The following is a 19509-nucleotide window of genomic DNA, read 5'->3' on the forward strand; positions in this document are numbered from 1 at the left end:
GATTTTCATGAATGCCGAGGTGCCAGCTAGACGTTCAACCTTCAGTGAAAGCACGCCCATTTACGCATGTCTTTTGAACGCCCACCCAACCGCGGGGAGGACATGCAGACTCGACACAGAAGGCACTCCCCGCACGCCAGCTGAGAATCGAACGGGAGAACCTCTTGCTGTGAGGCAACAATGCTACCGCTGCACCAATTAACCAAGTAAATACTATACATAATTCAAAAGAATTTAAAAAGAAAAGAAGTTATGTACTCGCCATAATGTTCTATGTTTCTTGTCCTTGATCTTGCCTTCCTTCTTGATGGTTGGGTTCGGAGCCGATCCTTGGCTCCGACTCGGCCGTATACAATAGCTCGAGAGCTTTTACTGGCTCGAGGCTAGCCCCTATCCCAACATGCCTAGTAGTAGTTACCCAGATCTCATTTGTGATAACCCAACACTAGACTATGCAGTTAAAAAATTACTATATTTTACATACAAAAGAGAATACCTGCAAATAAAAGTTTAAATAATCAGCAAGAGAAAGAAGGGGAGACTAGGTCTAACCAACTGGTATGGTAAAGGGAAACTCAGCCAGTGTAGCCACTAAATGGAACTCCTCTCGATCCTCCATGAAGGCGGAAGGAGGGTGGAATGCAAGAAGGAAGGTGAGATTAAGGACAACAAACATGGAACGTTATGGTGAGTACATAGCTTCTTTATGTTATGTTGTCCCTATCTTGCCGTCATTCTTGCTGGTTGGGACTGCATCCCCAGCACCTGTTTCATGGGTGGCTCACTGGAAAAAACTCATCAGAACCGTGGAACCAAAAGATGCCCTGTTCCAGGAGGCCACATCTACTTTGTAAAGAATGATAAAAGTATGAGGATTAGTCCATGTAGCTGCCGCACAGATCAAATCCAAAGGCAGTTTGGCTTGAAAAGCAAGAGAGGTAGCCAAGGCCCTAGGTGACTGTCCTTTTATTTTTCCTGGAAGTTTTTTGTTCCGCAAATCGTAGACGTAGATGACAGTGTCTGAAAGCCACTTAGATAAGGTCACTTTTGAGACTGAACAACTTTTCTTATTCTCTGCAAAGGATATAAACAATTAGTCAGATTTTCTGAAGTCCTTGGTCCTGTGTAAATAAAAACGTAACTGTCTATGAACGTCCAACTGATGGAGCTTATACTGTGCCTTGTTGCTATGATTGGTGAAGAATACAGGAAGCTCTATGGATTGATTCAAATTGTACACTGAACACACCTTGGGTAAGAAAGAGGGGTTGGTTCTGAGAGAAACTCTATCTTTGTGGAAAATCAAGTACGGGGGATGAATAGATAAGGCCTGTAAATTCTGAAACCCTCCTAAGCTGAGGTAATGGTAGTTAAGAAAAGGGTCTTCCATGTCAGAAATTTCAGTGGACAAGAAGCATCTGGCTCAAAGGGTGAAAGAATCAGAGACTCAAACTAAATTTAGGTCCCGGGGGGTGGGGTTCTCTTATTGGAGGTCTTGAGGGTAGTACCTCTTAGGAATGCTTTACATAGCCTATGGGACATAATGTTAGAGCTCATTTCTCCCACATGGAAATTAGAAATGGCAGCCAGCTGAACCTGGACAGTATCTGCCGCTGCTCCTCGCTCAAAGGTTTCAGCAAGAAGTTCGAGAATCTTTGAAATGGGTGCAGTAAAGGGATCTATCTCATTCTTGTTTCACCAACAAGAGAACCTCTTCTACTTACTAGCATAAAGTTTCTTTGTAGTGGGTTTATGAGAGGAAATCAAAATGTGTCGAACTGCTGGGGAAACATCGGGAAGCCTGGCTAAGACCGGAAGTGGAGAAACCAAGCTGTCAGCTTGAGAGTATGGATGGAAGGGTGGAACGCACCTGACCGATGCATCAGGAGATCTGGAACTGGGTCCAGGATCCAAGGCTCCCCCTACAGATGAGGCCAAAGGAATGGGAACCATATCTGACGAGGTCAGTAAGGGGCAAGAAGGATTAACTTGCAACCCAACAACTATGCTTTTTCAAGAACCTTGGGGATCAGGGGGAATGGTGGAAAGGCATAAAGCAGTCCCGGGGCCATTCGTGAACAAGTGTGTCCCTGGGTCACTGTCCCAGTGGTGGGACTAGGGCAAAGTAGCTGCTGCATTTGTTGTTGAGGGGGGTGGCAAAAAGATCACAGCATGGCTGGCCCCATTTGTGAAAAATCAAGTCTGCAACTTCCTGTTTCAGGGACCACTCATGAGGCATCAGAATCGCCCTGCTGAACTTGTCCACTATCATGTTGAATTTCCCCGGGATGTGCGTTGCACTCTGAAAGCATTGGGAAGACATCACCCATTGCCATACTCGCAGAGTCTCTCGACACAAGGGATAAGACCTGGTTCCACCCTGTTTGTTGATGTACCATACTACTGACATTGTCTGTCTGAATTTCTATAGTCCCTGTAGGTAGAGAGTCTTGAAGTGCTTGCAAAGCCAGAAGCTCCGTTCTCATATCTAGGACACTGATGTGCAAATGGTACTCGTGTTCCTTCCAAGTCCCTTGAACAGTCTGTCCCAGATAATGCCCCCCCCCCCACTCCATCTGGGAAGCGTCCGTGGTCACTGTGGCTACGGGGTTGGGGGTTTAGAAATGGTCTGCCTATAGACACCAGAGGAGAGTGAAGCCACCATTCTAAATTGTCCTTGCAGGACTCCGTGATCAAAATCTGATATGACATTGGTAAATCCTGGAATGACCATTGAGCAAAAAGGAGCCACTGCAGAATTCTCATGTGGAAACACGCCACTGGGACCAGAGAATTTGCTGCAGCCATCGAAGCCAAAACTTTGAGGACAAATCTTGCCTGAATTCTCTTGTTTGCCATGAGGACTGAAACTTGAAGAATGGTTGAAAGCCTTTCCTGAGGCAGTTTTGCTATCATGGTCCTTGTGTCTAAATCTGCCCCTATAAATGTAACATATTGACAAGGGAGACTTTGCGTAGTTTATGCTGATGCCTAGTTGTGTACAAGTGTGAATTGTGGAGTCCTGTGCCTTGATTAGTTGATGCTTGGTGGTGGCAATGAAGAGCCAAGTCTAGATATGGAAACAGTCGGAATCCTAGATGTCTCAGCTGAGCCGTAACTACTGCCATGCATTTGAACACCATGGGGGTTGTGGTGAGACCAAAGGGCAGAGCTCTGAACTGGTAATGACTGGCTCCCAGCCTGAAGAGTAGATACCTCCTGGATCGCCTGTCCATTTTTGTGTGATAGCATGCATCCTGGAGATCAACAGAGCACATCCAATTGTCCTGAGCACATCCAACTGTCCTGACCCAAAAAGGGAATAATGGACAGCAGTGATAACATCCAGAACTTTGCTTTCTTGACCGATTTGTTCAGCCTGCTGAGATCCAAACTGGGCCTCCAGTCCCCTGTCTTTTTTGGAACTAAAAAGAACATTGAGTAAGTGCCGGATTCGATTTGGTCTGCAGGGACTTCCTGGATAGCTCTTTTTTCTAGCAACCTTTGAACTTCTCAGTTTTCTTGACCCCGAAGACAGGGTGGAAAATCTGGGATTGACTGTTGTTTTCTTGTAAGGGGTGGTTGGGAGAAGGGAATTTTGTAACCCCTGGATATTATCAATAGTACTCATGTATCTTCTGTGACTGTCTGCAAAGCTTTTGGGTACAAGGATAGTCTGCCCTCAACTACATCCAGAGACGGACAGTCAGGCTTCCCTTCAGGAGCACTGGAAAGGCCTGCCAGAGAAGTTATCTGTGTCACTCTGATTCTGCGGACCCCCCCTCCAGTGAGATTGACACCTTATTTCCCCCTCTGCCCTTGGGCTGAAAAATCTCCATGTGTGTCAGGCGAAACTCCCTGGGATTTCTGGAACCACATCTTCCCGCTCTTCTGACCTTTAGGGTAAGGTCTAGAGGGAGCAGAAAAACGTACTCCTACGGCAGAGAGTTTTGCCATTCCGTTCACACCTGTTAAGAGTCTTTTTTACCTGAGGCCCGAACAGTGACGAGCCGTCAAACGGGGTGTTGGTAAAGGAGGACTTGAAGGGCTCTGCAAATTGACAAAGGTGCATCCACGAGTGTCTACGCAAGGAAACTCCTGTGCCTGCTGCCCTACTCACTCCATTTGCTGTGTAAGAGATCAGCCGCATAGAGGAGTTAACTACAGAAGTCAAGGTCGAAAGCTGTGAAGCCGCCTTGCCAGCAGCTCCCTCAACTGTAGGAGCCTGTAGGGTATATCTCCCAACTCCTTTAGGAGATCCCTCTGAAGGCGTGTAAAGTGAGACAAATAATTCAGCGACCCAAGAATAAAGGCCGCTGAAGAAAACATATGCTTCCAACACCTGTCCATCATATAGGACTCTTTGTTCAGCAGATGGACAGAAGTCGTCCCTGCTAGTTTTTTCTTGGTGGCTGCTGCCACCACCATAGCATCAAGACAAATGCCCTTAGACAGAAAAAGCTTATAGTCTGAAGCAGTTATGAATTTACTGGGCCTCCTCGGAACTGGTTCCATAGTCTCTGGAGAGCTCCACGCCTTCCAACTCACTAAAGCCAGCAGTGGGTCGAAAGGCGGAGAGACACCCAAGAGGTGGAGGGTTGGGAACCAAATGCATCCAGGTACACAGACTCATCCTCGGAAGGGGCAAGGGATTTCCAGTTACCCCTCTACCTAAGGATTTCCAGGATGTCTGAAAAAGAGACATCCTCAGAGGGGGACCGTGGGGACTCTTCTGAGTCCTCCAAGTCCGTGTCTGATGTCAGGGACCCAGGGGAGTCTAAATGCTTCCTCTTACACTTCCTCTTCCGAGGGACCTCCTCTGAGGGGTGCTCTGGGGAGATTTCAGAAAAGGTGGGGTCACCCAATAGAGCGTCCTGAGTTACCTATGCTTGGGGGGGGGGGGTTGGAGCTAGACACCGGCACCGAAGGAGAAGGAGCCAATGGAGCCAAGGGTGGAGTGGTCTTAGAGGACATCACACTCATCAACTTGAAGGCACCGCAGTCCCGGCCCGAAAGAGCCTCCAACTCCAAAGAGCCAGGAAATCTCCTCTGAACCGAGGGCAATGGCTCCGAGGCCGATGTAGGAGTCGAGCTCACCTGCACCGAAGCTCCGAACAGGAGAGTAGGGTCGGACAGGGGTCTGATGTCGCTCCCCCCCTCGGAACCGATGAGAGAGCAACAGTCCTCAGATCTCTCGACAGACTGGGTTAACAAGGAGATCGGAATGGAAGTCGGATCAGAGAGACCGGTGGTAATCGAAACAGACGGTTCCACCACAAAAACTTCCATGCACTCCAGCTCCGAACTCAAGAGTCGGAGGAGGAATCGAAAAAGATGCGAGTTGGGCTGTCAACACCACTTCCTTATGGGCTGAGGTAGATAATAATTTAGCTAATGCCAGTGTCTTGAGAAGCCTCTTCACCACCCACTCCATATCATCATCCGAAAGACTCCTGGATGATCGAGAGGAATGCGTGGAAGACCGATGACTACCTGACACAGATTGCAAGAGTGGAGATTGTGGAACAGACCTCACCGGTTCCACAGAGGGAGACCTGGTTCTCTTGCGAGTCGACTGGCTCAGAGACTACTGATGGAGCCGCCAGAGAAAGCCTTGTCAGAACCAACACTCAGATCCGACAAACCTGAAGCTTTGTCCTTTGCTTTGGATGACTCCAAAATCGGAGCTGACGAGAACGATGGCTTAGTGGACTTGTCCTATTTTTTTGCTGGCCGAGTCCCCTCAGTAGAAGCATCGAAGGGGCCCTTTAATAAGCCTTGCAAAACTGGCTTATTTTTTCTCTCCAGCAGGACTCAAGAACTGAAGGCATGACATATAGAGCACAAGTCCTGCAGGTGAACAGTCCCCTAAGCAATATGCACAGCTCGTATGCCCATCCGTAAGGGACATCTTTTGGCAACACGAGTCACACATCTTAAAACCCGAAGGTTTTGACTCTTTAGTGGAATCCTTAGACTTGGCATGAGACCAATACTATCAATTTACAAGGAGGACACTAACAATACACAAGTTAACTGACGAAAAACTTAATAGACAAAGACTTTCCTTTTTTTTTTTTAATAGAAGGAAGGAGGGAAGGGGGATACAGCCTCTAAGCAAAAATGGTGAAATCTCCCAACCAAGAAGAGCCTCTAACTTAAACGGCTGCTCCTAGAAGAGAGAGAGAGAAAGAGGGAAAAGCCCTTTAACTAAACACGGGCCGAAAGAAAGGAGAACCCTCTAACCTAAATGGGTTCACAAGGACAAGGTAGGCCTAAAGGAAAACGACAGCCACAACAACAATAAACAGCGATGGAAGGTTAGAAAGAGCGCTACCCTATGAAGAACACTTAATATCTAACAATATCTAACAATACATTAAACCAAATGTGTGACAATAGACAAAAAGAAAAAAACACTTAGCCTGAGCCAGTATGCAGCAATCTTGATGCTGCAAGTGGCAAACTAGTAACTACCACTAGGCATGTTGGGATAGGGGCTAGCCTCGAGCCAGTAAAAGCTCTCGAGCTATAGTATACGGCCGAGTCGGAGCCTAAGATCAGCTCAGTACCCAACCAGCAGGAACGAAGGAGAGATAGGGACAGCATAACATCATCTTTTTGCTGAAAATAATTTCAACTCTTGCAACAATCTGTCGTTATATTTTGGAAAATGTCCATAAAGACAAGTACAAAAAAAAAAAGATTTTATCTTATTCATCCAAAGAATGCCATATGACAAGAAAAAAGTTACTGAAACAATGAAGAAATACAGTTCACACAAAGTGTTTCTGTTACAAGTGACTTAAGAAAAACAACGAAACAAAGGCACCAGAGAATATGCAGTATTTGGATTTTACACTATACAACTACCCAAATGCATGCGACAAACAGGTAAGCAATGTACTTTAATTTTGTTGTTAACATACTAGGTTGTGAGGGCTGACGTAAGAAAAAGACAGGCAACTTAGAAAAGCACTTCATTCTTGTTCTAAACCATTAATATTTGCTAAATAATAAAAATGCACAGAACAAGTGGTTAAACAATAACTTACCAGGCTCTCTGCTTCGAGCTTTATCAAACCGTCTGTCCCCTCTACAGAAAAAAACACATTCAATTAACTTAAGTGAAATAAACATTCACAGCAAATAAATACATAAAGTTTTTAAATCCATGCAGGTAAAATAAGTGTTCCTAAACAGACAGTTTACAAATTAAATTTAACTACACCATTATCAAGTTCTAGGAATCATGACTTGGAGAAATATAAATGTTAAATATAGAATGTCAAACTCTAAATATTACAGACAAATACTGCTTCAACCCAATCCATGTGTTTTAACACGAGTTGCATTACTTTTGCATTTCTGTCAAAGTTCACAAACTCAAAAATGGTGTAGTGTCTGAAATCTGACCAAAAACTGAAATAAGAACAGAATTTTTTTTTTGCAGAGAAGCAAGCTCTTCACCAACACTTGCCTGCCACCCACCATACCCCCAACCTAAATGTTTTAACCCTAAAAGCTTTCCCCATCTTTTGTGCCTTCTGAGAAAGTCAGTGGCCAGTTTCTGACAATATATTTTCTATATAACTATGTTAACAGTAACATTCTGACAGTCAAATCACACACACACACAAACACACACACACACGTTTATTTTTAAATGTTCGTGAAAACTACTATGTGCACAGCCCACAGACTAAACAGACTTGATCAGCTATGGTACAACTATCCCCAATGAAACATATTTCATAAAAAAGGTTGCAACATCTGTACCTTACTCCAGGTGTTTGTTGGATCAGACAAAGTATGCTTCTTGGCAACTACAACTGGTTGTTCACATTTATATTAACTTCAAAATCGCCTTATATCTAAGTTAGATAAGTATTAGCAGTAATCTGGATGCTGACTACGGTGGGTTGAAGAGGCAGTCACCACAATCACAAGATGTCAAAAGCCCAATCTTCAATCACCGCATACAGACATTGCATTTGAAGCAGTTCAGCACTGTGTGTATGATCTAGAGCAGTACTGGCATTCAGAAATGAATACCAATACTGCACTTTTCTGGTCAGGGTTGAAGTGATTCATGTATTATATTAGGCTGTAGCAAGCAGTTTAAAAATGAGTAAAGATTTTGTTTTGGTTCTCAAATATGAGAGGACCCCCCCAAAAGAAATTGAGGAGAGTGTCAGCCCTTTTTGGTATTTCACATGGACAGGTTAAACTTTAAATACAGTTGTGTAAGCAAACTTACCATAACAGAAGTTCAAATGATCATTGCTGCAGGAGTCTTAGCTATATGGGTTATATCCCACCAAGGATAGAACAGCCAGCAAGCTCAAAATCTTCAGGGTACCTTTCACAAGCCCAAACTGTTAGGTAGCTAAAACTGAGCTAACAAAAATACAAGTTTGGTCATGAAGTCCTTCAGAGCTTTCCTGCCGACAAAAGGAGGGAGGCTGAGCCCTGAAAGTACAAAGCTAGGGATGGATGAATGAATGGTCAACACCCTGGCAAAAAAGCACATCACAAAATAAGGGGGGTGGAGTAAGGGAGTAGTTACTGTAGCCATGATCATTCCAACATCTAACATTACAGTAAGTTTAGTTACACAGCTGTACTGAGTTCACCATGTTGAGCACAGCTGCAGTAGCCTTAACTACATGGGTAGATTACCCTAGTTACTAACGACATTTGGGAGGTGGAAAAGGAGGAGTCCAGCAGACCCTGGAGAATGTCCTAACCAAAGCCTGATCTGCACCTTGAGAAGGAATTCAGCTTATAGTGCCTTGCAAAATTATGTACAGAGGACCAAGAAGGATCTTCTAGAATACATCTAGAATCTAACCCTTTTCCAAAAAGCTATAGATGAGGCCAAGGCACTGGTAGAGTGGGCCTTAACTATGCCTGTTAGAGTTTAGTTATGGTAAGGACAGCAAAAAGTGACAACCATTTGAAAATAACGTTTTCACACAGCTTGTCCCATCTTACCTTCATAAGAAATGAGCAACTTATCTCAAGATATGAAAAATTTAGTTTGGTGAGGACAGTACCAGAGTAATTATGGGATATAATTTCTACCACACTTTCAAATTCAGGAAGGAAAATGGGGAGTTTCACATAAGTCTGAGTGGAAACCCTTAAAACAGATCCAGATGTACATCTATTTTTCCTTGTGAAAGAAAAAAATCTTCCTTGAAATGAGGTGTCTTGCTGACACCCCAGAAAACACATTTTGTGTGAAGCAGTCAAGAAAAACTTTTGAATGTTCTTAGAATCCAAGCTTGTATAAGAAATCTCCCAAGTGACAGATTCTAGAGACTTGGAAAAAGAGCAAGTCATCTAAATATGAAAAAACATGGATACCCTGCAGCCTTGCAATGAGTTACAACTAGAGCCAGGCACTTTGTGAACACTCTTGATGTAGTAGATAGTTCAAAAGTTAAGGTACAGAACTGATAATGTGATCTAGATACACAAAACCTTAAGGGACTTCTGAATGAATATGGATGTGATGATATTCATTTTTTGTCTAGTGTTACCAGGAAACTTGAAAGAGGAAGAAGAGGTTAACAGGTTGTAAAATGACAATTTATAATTTGGGCACTACTTCAGGCTGGTTTAGGGGAAAAAGATCCTTTAGGGAAAAAAAAAGACGCAGAACTGGTCTCCTAACATTTTCTCTCTCTTTTTGGCATTAAGAACATCCTTTAACAAAACTCCTTCCCCACCTGGGAATGAGGAACTCATTATTTCACTCCTTGGGACAGTCTGATCTGGAGGATGAGGAACATGACCATGGAAAGGAGGAATTTCCTCCCACTGCCATCTGATGAATGATTTTCAGAACCCCTCTGTCCGAAACAACCGGTTGCCAAAGAGAAAAATGGAGATTCAGACTTTCTAGAAGAAAAAGGGGGCCAGGGTAGGAGGGATCACAATGTCCCTTGAACAGTCATTCAAACTTGCTGGCCAGTCCTTAATTTTAGAATGTTTGTGACTTCCTTTTGGAAACCCCTTGCCATTTCTTGTAAAACATCTGTTTACCTGTATTTTGTTGAGATGGTTTATTTTGCTTTTTGGCAAAACTTGATGATGACATAGAAAATCTATTGGGAAATTTGGAAAAGGGGGCTGAAATGATACAGAGATGCCTAAGGATAAAAGGTCTAAACATATCCAACATGGACCAACTTAAGCCCTGTCACTATATTCTGTATCTTACAGACTAACAGGTGACCTGTGTCTGGCATACAAGGCATCATCCTACCCATGGATTTGCTACACATTAAGTCAAACAGTATCAGAAATACTCAAGTCAAAGGATTTAAACCTCTTCTGCAACATCAACTGAAAGGTATGGAGGGACAGGTACATTTTGCAGACAATATCTCTGCTGTGGAACAAACTCCCCATCCATATAAAACAAAGTTCAACCTTGTCCATTTTCAAGCTCAACTTAGCTCTATGGATGGGAAAAAGAAAAGTTACCCCAGAACTAATCCTTGTGCTAGTGATGGACAGATGCAGCTCCAATATGCTTTATCCTATGCACGGGTCCTTTCAATCTATGGTATGATTCCAGTTTTTCTCATGGGGTAATACATAATTATCGACTACAAGATGAGTAAGGCCTATCTATAACCAAATGAGATAGGTTACTTTGAACAAGGAAAGGAAAATTAGCTAGGCTTAAAAATGGCAGGAAGGGCATCCACGCCTAGTACTTACATATGAAAAACATTAGAGATTCCCTGGATCAGCTTGCCCCTTTCAGCACACTTTTTGATCACTTCTGCAGTACAGGGGGCCAAACACTAAACCTCTATGCAAAGATGAATTTAAAATCTCATTTTTATCATCAGGGGAGTTAAGAATGCAGTTATGCAAAACATTCTCAAAACAGTACCAGTGGCCATAGCCCTGGAAGAATTATCAATAGAGTTAGACTTACACTGTAAACAATGAGTAGTGTGACCTGTGCAATAAAAGAAAGTTGCTTAAAAGCATATTTTCCTCACAAGAAGAGACTGCAGATGAAACATTCCTCATACTTTCACAATGGGTGATTATCAGATAATCAGATTATCGACATTTGAAAATGTCGAAGCACATTTATTCTACACGAAAATGTCGACCACTGAATTTGTCAAACGGCCAAAACATCGATTTCTTTCTAAGGGAAAGAAATCAGTTGGCTGTTCTGTCACACCTGCCCTTTCCCTGACTGCAGTGCGGTCTCTGAGTTAGAATATTTAGTGAGTTGGTGTTTGGGGGGTACAGCCTCCCACGGTGGGGAGTGTGGGGGCGAAGCCCCCACTTACATACATTAGTTTTTATGTTGTGTTGTCTGCTGGCCTTCTGATTTCTTTCCCTTGGAAAGAAATTAGTGTTTTGGCTGTTGGACAAAGTCAGCATTTGACATTTTCGTGTTGAATAAATGTGCTTTGACATTTTGGAATGACGATATTCTGATATAGACCCTTTCACAATTAGTCACAATAAACTAACATATGAAGCTGACAATTCAAAATTCTGAAAAAATAAGTTGCAGAAGTATACACTTTTTTCCCAAACCTATCAATAACTTTCCCATCCGTATCAGAAAGAGCAGGATTAGAATTAGCTAGCTGCTTGGCAGTAGTCAAATCAACAGGAGCTATAGCTGCTGGGTCAGGTTTGGGAACAGTGTATAAAAATTAAAAAAACTGAGGAGCTTTATACATCCTATCTGCCTTTAAGCGGGGCACCTGGCTGAATATCAGGAAAGTTGCAAGCAGTAATACACACATCCTCTAAAGCAGGCAGAACAGGAAGAATGGGTATAGGATTTAAAAATTCCCTCTGTAACAACTAACAGTATTTTCTGAAGGGTTGAGAAACCTCAAGTGCTCTCCCACTTAAAACACTGGCACATGCTAACAGTAGTTTCAGAGAAAGAGAAACTCCCACAGGGAGAACCAGACATCTAGTTCTCCTCAGAGTCTGAATCAGAAATCTAAGGAGAAAGCCCTTTAGCCATATCTCTGCATCTTCCTGTTCAAATTCAGGATCTTGAATCAATTAATAGGTTCATAGGTTCATACTAGGCTATCTGCCCGAGGGCATTTATAAGCCTAGCCCATCGTTTTGTGGCTTACGCCACCCCTTTAGTATGGGGAACTATACCCATTATTTTGCTGTGCCTCTGTCGAGCAGTGACACTGAGGTAATTCCTGGGGTATATCTGCGATCTCCCATCCATTGGTCAAGATTTCTCTTGAACAAGGCCAGCGAGGTGCTCTGCCTCACATGTACCGGGATTTTGTTCCACAGCATAGGGAGTCTTTGGGTGATGAATCTATCCCTCCAGCACGCCCCTATTAATAGCCGTGTCGAGGTTTAAGTCTCCGCCCTTGTGGCTCTGATGGATCTAGATTTTTGAGGTGAAGCATATTCATCAAATCTGGGTTTGACATGGCCTTGTATGTTAGGCAAAGGTCACCTCTGAGCCAGCGGTAAGCGACTGAATAGAGCTGGAGTTCTTTCAGTCGGGCAGCATAGGACAGATTTTTGAGACCCTTTATCCTTTTGGTGAGGAACTTTTGTGTCCTCTCCAGCTGCTGCAAGTGTCGGGTCAGATACATTCGAATGGGGCATTGTACTCAATCATTGGTCTGATGAGTGATGAGTAAAGGGAGACTATGACCTCCCTTGATCTAGATGAGAATCCCTTCATGATAAGGTGGGCAATGTAGGAGGACTTCCTAACTACTTTAGCTACATGGGTGTCGAATGACAGACTACTATCAACCTGGGTCCCCAGGTCCCTGATAACTTCTTCTGTGCTCAGTGGATTGCCACCTATTTGGTAGCTAGGGGTAACCTTGTTTTTCCCGAAGGGTATGACTATGCATTTTTTGGCATTTAACTTTAGGTCGTGGCTCTGGCACCAGTTATCCATTTCTGTGAGACCCTTCTGAAGGATATCTGTGTCAGATGTGTTTTCTACTATGGCGCCCAGTTTGCAGTCATCTGCAAACTTTGTCAGCCATAACCCTCCTGTGTTTGCTTGTACTGGAAAAGTAGATGCCAAACAAGAGTGGGCCCAGGACTGAGCCCTGTGGGACACCACTTGTGACAGGCTTTGAGTCTGACATGGCGCCAGCAACTCTGACCCTGTGGGTTCTGTCACTCAGCCAGTTTGCAACCCATCTTGTGATGTATGGGTTAACATTTAAGCTGATGAGTTTTTCAATGATACCCGAGTGGGGTATTGTATCAAGGCCTTAGCCAGATCGAGGTAGGCTGTGTGGACTGCCTTTCCCTCATCAATGGCTTTGGTGACTGTTTCAAAAAGTCAACCAAGTTTAAAAGGCATGATCTGCCTTTGACAAAGCCAAACTGGGTTGGATCCAAAGTCTGCAAATTCCCTATGTCTTTATTTATGAGGTCCATTATGATCCTCTCCATGGCTTTGCAGATAAGGCTTGTCAAGCTAATGGGCCGGTAATTTCCAGGGTCTGTGGAGGCACCGCCTTTGTGAAGTGGGACCACAGTTGCAGTGCGCCACTCCCTGGGTACGTATCCAGAGGTAAGACTTTGATTAAACAGCTGTCGCAGCTGTGGGTTTAATTCCTCATTGAGTTCGTGGAGCACACAGCCGGGGACACCATCGGGTCCCTTGGATGCTGTGTTTTTTGCTTTGGAGAGAGCAGTTCTCACTTGGGCTGGAGATGTTTGGGGGCTGCACTCATTTGGTATAGATATCTCTCCTTTGGGGAGGGGAGAAGTTTGCACTGAACCTGTCAGCCAGTATGTTGGCAATGTCTGTAGGATCAGTAATCTTCACATCATTTTGAACTAGTTCTGAGCATATCTGGGAGTTTCCTCCTAGGTTTCTAACATAGCTAAAGAAGGCCTTATGATTGTCTTTTGAGTCTTTAGCTATTTTTCTCTCGAAATTTGCTTTGGATGATTTTATGAGAGCTCTTAGTTTTTTACTTATAGTGATCAAGGGTGTCTTACCTTTTAAGGATTTTGCTCTATCTTGTAGTAGCTTCCTCCTTTTGTTGTAGAGTTTGTTTATGGCTGGGGTCCACCAGACTGGACGCTTTCCTTTGGTACAAAGAGTCTTTGTTTTGCTTGGGATTGCCTTATCCATGCAGTCCTGCAGGTGCTGGTAGAAGGCGTTTGTAAGTGATTCAGAGGCTTGAGTATTGTTTTCCGCCGGCTCGGGGGCCTGAAAGGAGACCACACTAGTCTTTAGAAGTGTGAAGTCGGCTTTTGAGAAGTTCTTTACTGTGGTCTTTTTTATTTCAGGTGGGGGTGGGATGAGGACCTCCAGTGAGATTAGTTTGTGATCTGATCTCACCAGTGAGGGGTATACTTCCGGTGTTGAACATTGTGCTCCCATGTTCGTGATGATGAGATCAAGTATGTTATCTCCTCTTGTGGGGATGGTGACTAGTTGTTCCATGGCATTTGAGTTTATGAATTCCAGGAACTTTTGGGCTACGGTGTTTGGGCTTGAGTAGTGTTCCCAGTCTATATTAGGGTAATTGAAGTCACCTAGTATGATGGTGTTTGGTGATACATTTATCCCTCTAGTGTTTTCAGGAAGGCCATGTGAGTTTCCTGAGTTTGTGAGGGTGGCCTGTAACATGCTACAATTTGCAGAGCAGTCTTGCCTATGGTTAATTGCACCTGGATGGTCTCCGATGCATCGTGCGTTGCCACCAGTCTTGAGGTGTGGGTGTCCTTGATGAATATGGATACCCCTCCTTTCTTGGTATTGTCCGGATTTTGGGGCCGGAACGCATGATATGAGGTAAAACCTGATAGCTGGGGTGCTCTCAGGAGCCTTGAACCAGGTTTCTGTCACAGCACAGACATCGATGTTCTCCATACTGAGAAGGGCCTCGAGTGCGTGCATTTTGAGATTTAGACTTCTGGCATTGAGCAGCATTACCCTTAGTTTTTTTTCCTTTTTTGTGTTCTAGGGTGGTAGGTTTAGAATTTGAGCCTTGTCTAAAAAGGCACTATGGGGTGGCAAGAGCCTTTGCCAATATCCTGAATCCCAGGGTGACAGGTGCAAGCCGTCCCTTGAAGCAGTGTGGCTTGTCCAGCATGTCATCCCAGGCAGACAGATACTGGATCCCCTTTGAATGACACCAGTGTTTAAGCCAACTGTTAAAGCTGATCATCTTATCTCTGTATTGTGGCATCATTCTTGGTGAAGGTAGGATACTGCTCAAGGTCAGGGTCATACCTGCCTGGGCTACATAATCAGAGAGCTCCTCAATGTCTCTTTTCATGTAGTCCAAGGAGGTACGTCTCAGGTCGTTTACACCAGCCTGGCCAATGACTGAGTCATATTTGTACCTGCTGTCGAGAGACCTGGGTGGTTGTGTTATATGGCGGATTCTAGCCCGACAGGCAGCTTACTGTGACCTTCTCCTTACTCAGTCTGGTGAGCGGGACATCAGTGTGTCTGACTATGGAGTCACCAATGACTAGTGTGTCTGGCATTGTGTTTGGCCTTAAGGGCTGTGACTGTTTGACACTCTGACTGTGAGGTCTATGTGTTGCGGGTGTTGTGTTCTGAGGTGGTGGTTGTTTGAGTGTCTGCTTTGGTGGCCTCTGCTGTTTTGGTAGATTTTTGATCAGAGCCTCCGAGTATGTCTTTGTGTGTTTATGTGTATGATTTGAGGTTGTAATGGTACTATGTGAGACTGGGTCTATAGTGTGTGTGGTAACCTTCTCCTCCTGACTGGTCTTGCCAGTCCTATATTGAGAGAGCTCAGCCTCCAGTTTGGCCGTATAGTTGCATCTCTCACATGTATTTGTGTTTTGTGGGAGGAGGAGAGGGTTGTTCAGGTACATGAGGCAATTGAAACATTGCCTCAATATTCCCAGGTTCACCAGCTGAGCAGGAGAGGACACTAGCAACTGATCCCTCGACATGCTAGAAGGGTAGATGAAAAACTTTAAAAAGATTCCGGGGACGTGGGTGACCGAGAAATGGGGGGTTGCCTTTTTGGGGTACTATCTATGACAAGAGTGCCGTATCAAGGTAATAAGTACTGTAGGAGCAAGTGCTAGGTTTAATAGATAGAGAATAGTCTACTTGGAGTCAAGTAGAGATGATCTTTTTAGTTATAGGATATGCTGATTTGATCAGTAGTATAGTTCGAGGAAGGTAGTTTTAAGGGAAAATTTGAAGAGTGGACTTTAGGTAGCCCGAATAGTTTAAACCTGCTTAACCGGCACTGCCCTAGTGTGCAACAGTGGCAGCTCCACGCTAACGCGCGTTTTATACCAGGGGGCTGGAAAAAGCTAGAAACTGGCCCAAAACGACCAATAAACAACTAGTTACTGGCTGAAACCTCACAAAACTGGACAAAAGGCAGCTCAATGCTTCCCACTCCCACTGGTAAGCAAGGTAGCTTCCCTTCCCCCAAATAAGGCAAGGAAACAGTACACAGGAACTACAACCAAAGCCCAGGAATCAGCAACTCTGAAACTGGACTAAACTAGTAAAGCAGGAAAAACAAGAGATATTTTTTCTTTTTTTTCACAAAACAGGCAGAAACAGGTACAGCAAACACTTATAAATGCTATGAATCAGCTACTACAGCTTACACAGAAGAATTTGCTACAAATACAGTCAAATAGTAACAAACAAGGATTCCAAGTGCAATATTAAGTTAAATGCAGTAAAACAGCTTCAATGTAACAGAAAGGCAGGCGAAATACAGTTGCTAGGTATTCAGATGTGGAAAGCAACAAAAATATACTTAGTATCAAGAAAAGTCGCTTATTCAGCTCTCTGCAGCCTGGATTACTCTGCTGGCCCACGTGGAGTCTGTGCTGAGTAGGTACAAGCTGAAAGTTTTATACCAGGGGCTGGAAAAGCTAGAAACTGGCCCAAAACGACCAATAAACTACTAGTTACTGGCTGAAACCTCACAAAACTGGACAAAGGCAGCTCAATGCTTCCCACTCCCACTGGTAAGCAAGGTAGCTTCCTTTCCCCAAATAAGGCAAGGAAACAGTACACAGGAACTACAACCAAAGCCCAGGAATCAGCAACTCTGAAACTGGACTAAACTAGTAAAGCAGAAAAAACAAGAGATTTTTTTTTCTTTTTTTCTTTTTTTCACAAAACAGGCAGAAACAGGTACAGCAAACACTTATAAATGCTATGAATCAGCTACTACAGCTTACACAGAAGAATTTGCTACAAATACAGTCAAATAGTAACAAACAAGGATTCCAAGTGCAATATTAAGTTAAATGCAGTAAAAACAGCTTCAATGTAACAGAAAGGCAGGCGAAATACAGTTGCTAGGTATTCAGATGTGGAAAGCAACAAAAAATATACTTAGTATCAAGAAAAGTCGCTTATTCAGCTCTCTGCAGCCTGGATTACTCTGCTGGCCCACGTGGAGTCTGTCACTCTCTTGTTTACTAGAAACTACTTTACAAGAAGGATCAATGACAGGAATGAAACCCTGAGCCAAACCTAGTAAACTATCCAATGAAATTTGAGACTTAGATACATGCTTGGTTTTCTGTTTCTTTAATAAGAAGAATGGAGCCAAGGCAGCAGCATCTTTCCCAAAGATGGGTACAGAAGTCTGACACAACAGGGAAACTTTCAATTTTCTCTCTCCCAGGACCAACAGGAGTAGCTCTCCCTTGCCACCTGAAGTGACCCCAAGAGCTGCAGAAGGCATGGTTAACCCCAGTCCACAGTACCTGTAGTTGCTATACCAGAGAGATTTGGAGTAAAAGAAGATTGGTTTGGGGTACAACAAAAGGCCACAGCACATTCACCATCAGCAGCTGAGGCAGTTTGCTTAATTTTTTCTTTTTGCGGCTGGAAGGGCCAACCTTTGGGCCGGTAGTCATTTCCATGGTAAAGCCAAAAATGGTGCCTCTTTCACAGGAAAGATTATCAGCAAATGCCAGTAGACACTACCAATCTACATAAGTTATTTTGACAAAAATGCACAATAAAAACACTTTAAAACATGCCAGCCCCCCCCCCCCAAAAAAAAATAACCACAATTTCTCCATAGGAAAAAAAAAAGTTTTCAGTTACTTTACAGCACTTCTGAACTGACAGGAAAAATTAGCACTCCATTTAAAAGTGTGTTGCAGTGTCATGACAGTCCATTACAACACAACACTCCTAATTTCAAAATAACTTTCCTGAAGAGAAAAGTGATAAAACAGCAACACACAGAAGAAGGATGTCCCAAATCCCCAAAAAGACTTTTACTGACCAGCAAAAGAACAGCACAAGCCAACTGTTGATTCTCAAAATCTTCAGAGGAGCGTACTTTTCAGCAACAGTAAAGCTTTGCAGGCTTCTCACCCAAACTTTTCTTTTGCTCAGCTCGAGCTGCTTTGACAATGGATGGTTCCCTGAATCTTTGGAAGTTGTCCAGCTATTATATCCTTGGCAGGAAATGGCCCACATGCTAAAACTTCTGCAGCAGTGATCAATATGATGGACATCTAACTCTTTCTTTATGCACAAAGTTGTGTGAATTTACCACAAAACAATTTACTCACTTCCCTCTGTTCTTTCCTAAACCCCAAAACAGAGGAGTATTCACTTATTCCCCATCCATAAAAGCTCTCATCCAATCAATAATCCGCCTTAAACCTTACGTCTCGGGTGAATCACAAAATGACTGTGCTAAGAACCAAACAAGGCACTGCAAGCTACTGCATTATCAGCACTTTCTGATCAAATCTATGTTTAAAAAAAAAAAAAAAAGTCAAAGATTTCCTCTCCATCTTCTTCATAGCCTTCACGTCTTTTACCTCAACTCCTCACAGCTTTCTGTTGAATGTTACATCTAAATACTTCAGGGTCTTCTCCATCAGTACTATTTTATAGATCCATTACTTTCTCTCCTCCTCCTAAATATAATTGCAACACTCTTCTCTCGAATTTCACCCCAAAATGGATCCAAACTTCTCCAGTTTTTGAAACAATTTGCTTATATCCTCATCTGTTCTAGAGAATGTTAGCAAAGCAGCGTAAACAGCTACTTTCAGGTACAAATTTCCTCCATTCATATCACTTTAAATCCGATTTCTTTTAACACTCAATGCCAGACGTACATATTGCAAAGGCCACTGGATAAACCACACAGCCCTTTGAGAGTTCTCCCAATATTTTTATTTTTGCTGCCGTATTTTTAAACATTGCTTTCGGGAGAACAAAATTCTCAAGAAATCTTAGGCCTTCTAATACCTTAAACAAATACTGCCAATTCTACCCTATCAAATACTTATTCTGCATTCAGGGAGCCAAGGCAATTTCCCCTCTTCCACGCAAGCATTGTAAAAGATCAAACTTCCAGAATGTTAGTGACCACTCTATCTTCTAAAAAGACATACTGATTTAGGTCCACCAAACTCACTATGATAGATGCCAATCTTTGTCATTATGGTTATAAAGACCTTGCAGTTTTGGTTTAATGCAATGTGGGGATAAACTGG

General features: G+C 43.4%; 1 protein-coding gene across 9 annotated transcripts in view; it reads right to left on the bottom strand.

The window, feature by feature from the left end:
- GIGYF2 (GRB10 interacting GYF protein 2) overlaps nt 1-19509 on the bottom strand; it is a 2932407-nt gene that overhangs the window by 2170043 nt on the left and 742855 nt on the right. For all 9 annotated transcript variants that reach the window (XM_044070588.1, XM_044070589.1, XM_044070593.1 and 6 more), the window contains exon 7: nt 7056-7096. In XM_044070588.1, coding sequence (XP_043926523.1) covers nt 7056-7096 — 41 coding nt within the window. The remainder of the gene's footprint in view (nt 1-7055; nt 7097-19509) is intronic.

The sequence above is a fragment of the Protopterus annectens genome, chromosome 4.part1 (genome assembly GCF_019279795.1).
Source record: "Protopterus annectens isolate FY-2018-M chromosome 4.part1, PAN1.0, whole genome shotgun sequence".
NCBI lineage: Eukaryota > Metazoa > Chordata > Ceratodontiformes > Protopteridae > Protopterus > Protopterus annectens.